Source organism: Astatotilapia calliptera, chromosome 14 (assembly GCF_964374335.1).
Source record: "Astatotilapia calliptera chromosome 14, fAstCal68.1, whole genome shotgun sequence".
Lineage (NCBI taxonomy): Eukaryota > Metazoa > Chordata > Actinopteri > Cichliformes > Cichlidae > Astatotilapia > Astatotilapia calliptera.
Genome location: NC_137435.1, coordinates 16,217,668 through 16,223,667, shown reverse-complemented (window position 1 = coordinate 16,223,667; position 6,000 = coordinate 16,217,668). Strand labels below are relative to the sequence as shown.

The following is a 6,000-nucleotide window of genomic DNA, read 5'->3' as shown; positions in this document are numbered from 1 at the left end:
GAAAGGGTGTCTGATAGGCGGTCATACTGACAGACACAGCAGGAGAGGACTTGTGTATGTGTTTTCTGTGTGTGTGTGTGTGTGTGTGTGTGTGTGTGTGTGTGTGTGTGTGTGTGTGTGTGAGAGAGACATCTGTATGCACCGCGTTTGAACCATCTTTACATTGCGAGGTTGCAGCTCAAATCTCACATTTTGTTCACATGTTGATAATTTATTTATTTCTCACGTGTCACATTTCACCTGTAAGTTTTTGTTAACTGTGCTAAAATGCACGCTAACACATTCACGTGCCATCATCCAGCGCAGCTGCAGTGTCAGGAGGGGACAACGAGAGAAAAACAGCAGACATGGGAAAGAAATGACATCATAGGGCACAGTGGTGACACCTAGAGGAGTTTGCCTGCTGCTACAGGCGCCTTTGTCTCTGCTGCTCCCACCAGTGTGAAACGTGAGACAGCAGCAGTGTGATATAACCAAGACCAACTTTAGAGGCCCTTTAATGATGTCCTCCGTCACCTCTGCTACGTCTAACTTGTCTATTTGTCTTGTTGATAGAAGACTGCTGACTTCTCGCACGGTTTCACTGAAAAGACTGAAATACAGGTTACATTGAAAACCAGCCTCCAACACTATATCTAACAGTTTTAGGGCTTTTTGAGCGTCTCATGGTGAGTGCACATCTACAGCACTCACAGAAAGTGAAAAAGTAAACAGGTCTGGATAACTTTTTTCCCCCATTAATAAATGAAGTTTTCATTTATAAACTGCATTTTGTATTCACTCAGGTTATCTTTGATTAGAATTAACATGTGTTTGATGATCTGAAACATTTAAGTGTGACAAATATGCAAAAAGTAAAACCTATGAAACCAGGAAGGGGGCAAATGCCTTTTCACAGCACTGCAACAGGCATCTCTGAAGCTCATCAGCTTATATTTCACACCAGAACCATTGAGAAGGATAAACAGAACGGCGGGAACAATAACATGCATGTTTTTTTGGGGGGGATGAACTGGCCCTTTAAGTGCATTTTGTTGATAATTTCACACCTCAGTCTGAGCCCAATGCTTTCAGTTCTACTTCTTCATCTGAAAGTCTGTGACTTCGTGACAATAACAAAACCAGATGCAGTCGTGACACTGAAGCATCTTTGTTTGTTTTTATTTCATTGTCTCTCATTCGTTTCACATTTACTCATCATTGAACCGTAGAAACGTCACAGGTTGAGACCGAAGACAACATGGATGTTTCAGCTTCCCAGGTTTTCCTTGGTTTTTCATTTTATACTAAACAAATATATACAGATATCCCAGGAAGAGCATCGCAATCATAATTAACCCTTTTCCATAATAACAATACATTTAATAAATACTCAGTGTTCTTAACCACACAACGGGAATGAGTTTGGGCTCACCCTTCAACCAGTGGGATTGTCATCATCCCATACAAATAATAAACATGCGCGCGCACACATACACGTACTCACACACACACACAAAGAAATCTGCACAGTCAAGTAATAACATCTGTAGCCAGGATGAACCGTCCTCTGTTCAAAAACTACTCCGGAGATAAAAGTTGATTTGTCAGCCATGACGGGAGCACTTTGTGCCGAGCTGGTCCACCAGTTGCCCAACTTAAAGTGCAGGTGACATCGAACACAGCAGATGAAAAGGAGAGAAGGTGAAGTTTGGAATCGAGTGGCGGGCTTCTGTCAGCGCTTTCTACTTTGTGTCCGTTTCAATGGCGTGAGCAGGATGGGACCAGACCGTCGGTATGTAAGGAATGTCTCCATAAAAAGTTTTTTAAAAAGACGGAGGAGAGGAACAGATGTGTGGCAACCAGTGGTCTCATTTTAAAGAAGTGAAAAACCGTTCACATGTGAAATGACATGCACTGAAAAAGCACCAGCACACAGAAACAGGCGTATCTCCTTAATCCACACGTGTAAAGTAATAAATACATATACATATATGTATATGTACACATTCACACACAGAGGCTGCTGGACCAATAGAAAAACATTTTTGCTAACAGGCTGCAGCAGGGATGGTGCAAGCACTGAGAAAATAAACTCTGATTTATTTATTTTTTAAATTTTTACCTTACAAGGCTGAGGATATACACCACCAGTGAGAAAAAGGCTTTTTCCTGTCTCGAGTCTGGGAGAGAAGAGGACGACAGATGACACGTGTGAGGATGAAGAAGGTGGAGCTGATTTTATAGGGCTTGTTTGTGCACTGGCATGACAAACAGTGTGCAAAAAAGGAACAAGGACACAAGATTTTCACAATATCAGCGCCTCTTTTTTTTTTAAATAATGAAAATGCTCCGCCTTCAGGGAAGAAACATGCAAGCAGAAAGTGTAAAGCTATGCAGACGGGCAAAAGCACAAGCAGATGGATTGAAATGAGCAGTTAGTGAAGTCACAGAACGGCTGTTTGAGTACTCGAATGGCTTTTAAAGAAATGTAGCCTGGTCGTAGGGCACCAGGAAGCAGGTAGAGATGGCCTTTCTGGGCAGGAAAAGAAAGGTAAAGTGGGACTGGGCGCACTACAAGGCTGTTAAAAAGGCCTCTTGGACCCTCAGTGTCGTGCAGGTTAGTGAGCACTATCAGTGAATGGCTTTCTGTGAGGGTTTAACACCTTATTAGGGCACACAAGTGAGGTGAGTTGCATGAGGGTCCTTAAAACAACAAGAGAAGAAGTGGGATGTTTTTGCAAACTTCGGTGAGAGTGCACTTTGCTCGGCTCAGACATCAGTAGGCGTTCCTTGTTCGGCCCAAGCTGTCATGTCCTGGAACAGGTCTGAATGCAAAAGGAAAAAAAAAAAACCTTAAAATGTTTGTTTATTCTTTGATTTTTACTACGAGTACTGCTGCCCACATAGGGTGGCAGGCTGTAGCTGCCCGCACAGAGGAACAGTGTGGTCCAGATTCTGGCCCTCCATGTCCATGTCCATCAGGTTGGGTCGCGCCGCACTAGCGCTGCTGTCCCCTGAACCGAGGGGGCTGTCGCAGCTGCTGCCCGGCGATGAGCTCAGGGTCCGGGAGAGAGAGCCCAGCTTCCAGGGATCAGGTCTTACCCGGGATGGCGTTGGCCTCGGTCGGGGGGCAAACTCCAGCGTCTTGGGCCTCTCCAGGGGGCTGATGAGGCTGTGAGGATCCGGGTCGGGGATGGGTGGAGCGGGAGCTTTACGCCGGTGAGGGTAGATAATGGCAGGTTCAGGTAGCCGGGGGATATCCAGCTTGTCCTGCATACCTAAGAATAATAACAGAGGTGTGTCATGTTTCAAGCAAACACTTCGTGATTTAAGCTGCTCAGATACGCAAGTGTGTAGTCAAATAAATGCCTGTGGGCTGAAGCTCAAAACGGATGTTTTGCATCAAATCTCCATCTCACATTTTTTGCACAAAGCAATTAAGTGAGAAAATCATCTGCGGACTAACTCACTAGAAAATATTCAGCAGCTGCAGCTGTAGATCAGATAATGAGGCAATGTTTTGCATATGTTAGCCCACTAACTGCAAATTTGTGTGTAATTTATGTTGCCTCAGATCTTTTACTTTAGGAAAGTTTGTAAGAAGTAAGTACTGCAAGGTATAAGCAAATATTACAATTACATTCAACACCGGGGGTCATCTTAGTATGCATACTGCAGCGAAAAGTCCAACATAAAGTGAGAGTACACAAAGAAATAATAAAACAATAAAGAGGGAAAACTAGGAAACATAAGAGTACGGCTAGAGAGCTGGCAAGTGGAAGAGCTGCAGGTATAAATACTGAGAAGACCACATAATGAAGTGAACACAGGCGTGGCACAGGAAGTGCAGAAACTACCTGAAGTGTAAGTCAAACCTCCTTTTCCTAATTGCAGCAAAGGCGTGAAGGAGAACTGACAATGGTACAGCAGACGTCTGCCCCGCTGAAACTACAATGTCCAGAAGCTGGACTTCAAAATGCAAATTTAACATCATGACAGCATGTTGTCATCCTCAGCAGCAGATTGGCAGATTGAGCTTACCCCACCTCTTGCCATAGGACAGCTGGGTTAGGCTGGATGGATGGATTTTTTTTTTGTAACTTTAGTAAGACTGTGTCCATCCATCACTTGACCAGTTAACGGTCAGAGTGTTGGGGGCCTATCCCAGCTGACCTGAAGTAAAAATTTAATGAACGATAATCCTGAAGGCTGGCAAATAATCATGGACAATACTAATGCAAAGCGAAGCACTGAAAAACCTTGAATGCACTGTGATATAGTAAACATTACCAATAATCTGATTAAGAGAGGCAACACCATGAGGAAAAGTAGATTTTATTACAGCAACATAAAGTTCAGAGTTCCACTGTGAATAGAAAACACGCTTATAATTAACATTTACATGATCTGCACCACTTTGTTGGTTTTGTTGATCATTTTGCATCGCAGTGAGTGGGATGTAATCTCCTTTCCTTTCATGAAGGGTGCTCCAGTGTAGCATCCACCAAAGGAGGTTATAAACGAGGTACTGAAGCTGCCCTGCAGTTACTTCAGGGTCACTTTGCACAGCAAATTTGACTCGATTGTACCCAGAGGTTTCAAAATAAAGCATGATGTGACTAACACAACACAGATGGAACTGACTGTGGTGGGGTATGTGCTTGTAATCGATGCGCACAGGAAAGATAGTGGATATACTGGTGAAAGGATGTTGAAGATGGATGAAGAGAAGAAGACCACAGAGGAGATTTGTGGATGCAGTGAATGAGGACATGCAGAGGGTTTGTGTCACAGGTTGTGCCTGGGATAGGGTGAGATGGAGGAAGAAGAAGCTGAGGAAGTTGTTCTGTACAGTTATTCTGGAAAATCCTTCACAGGGTCTCCATGACGTGCTGAACAGCCACAAGAGCACTTTTAGAAAAAGACTCATTTGACCATGACACACCACAGAACACCACAGGAGCTCATTCCTACCTGTGACACATGGACTATTTTCACGTATAATAACCTGTTTGTATTATTTTTGGATTTATTTAACTTTGGAGTATTATTTTAACATACTGCACGATGAATGGAGTGCCTGATTTTTAACATTTACTTTTAAGCACTTTAATCCCTGGGATTAATAAAATACTCCGATTCTGATGACAAGTTAGACTAGATTTGAGTCCCGTACCTTTGTTTGTTGTGATGTGCGGTGGAGGAGGCATGGGCATGCTCCCGTCTGACGGCGTCCTGTGGTGTCCCAGAGTTTGGGCTCTGGGTCGTATCGCCCCATCTGAAGGGGTGCGTCTGTGTCCTCGGTTCATGGCCATGGCTGCAGATACATGGGTGGGCGTGAGCGACTGGTTGGGCTCCTTCTTGAAGCTCTCGGCCCGCAGGTCCAACAGTGGGTTGAGGGCAGGCGCTGGGGGCGCCGCCGGTGTTCTGACCCCAGCCATCGGGGTGAGGGGATAATCGTCTGGGTCAGAGGGGAGGAGGGACTTGGTGGAGTTGCAGTCCGACAGAGAGGACAAAGAGAGCAGTGTTACAGAGGGAGAAGGGTCCAAGCAGGGAAGCGTGGAGTCGTGGTGTCTGGAGAGAGACAGAGAGAGGTTTCGGCTGGGTGGAGAGGTGCTGCGACGGAAACGTCCGGTCCGCTGGAAGAGGCCATCCTTCTTCTTACGCTGCTCCTCTCGGAGGTCCTGCTCATCCTGAAGCACCTGAAGAGAACATCAGACCACAAAAACGTGCTGAGCTTTACTCTCATTCTGAGAAAACACACACCATTCACATAAGTTTAACAATTCAGCTGCTGCAATGTGACCTGCAAAGAACAACATTTTGGCCCACTGTCTTTGCTTCTCTTAAGCTCTCTTAAGTTCCTCTGACAGCATTTCAGTCAGGTTGATGTCTGGCCACCTTTGGGTGGATCAGTGCAGCATTTTGTCCAAGGTTCTTGTGGTTTGTTCAACCGCAACTTGAACTTTCTAAGATTATCACTCCCAGGAAATTTGTGCCATTATTTTAACACACAGC

At 44.9% G+C, this 6,000-nt stretch overlaps 1 protein-coding gene across 1 annotated transcript in view; it reads right to left on the bottom strand.

Annotated features, from left to right (window-relative positions):
- Nucleotides 1-1,145: 1,145 nt before the first annotated feature.
- Nucleotides 1,146-6,000, bottom strand: part of map3k10 (mitogen-activated protein kinase kinase kinase 10) — a 50,789-nt gene continuing 45,934 nt past the window's right edge. Inside the window, exons 10-11 of the mRNA XM_026192107.2 lie at nucleotides 5,159-5,684; nucleotides 1,146-3,260 (exon numbers count right to left, since the gene is read on the bottom strand). Coding sequence (XP_026047892.1) covers nucleotides 2,866-3,260; nucleotides 5,159-5,684 — 921 coding nt within the window. The 3' untranslated portion in view covers nucleotides 1,146-2,865. The remainder of the gene's footprint in view (nucleotides 3,261-5,158; nucleotides 5,685-6,000) is intronic.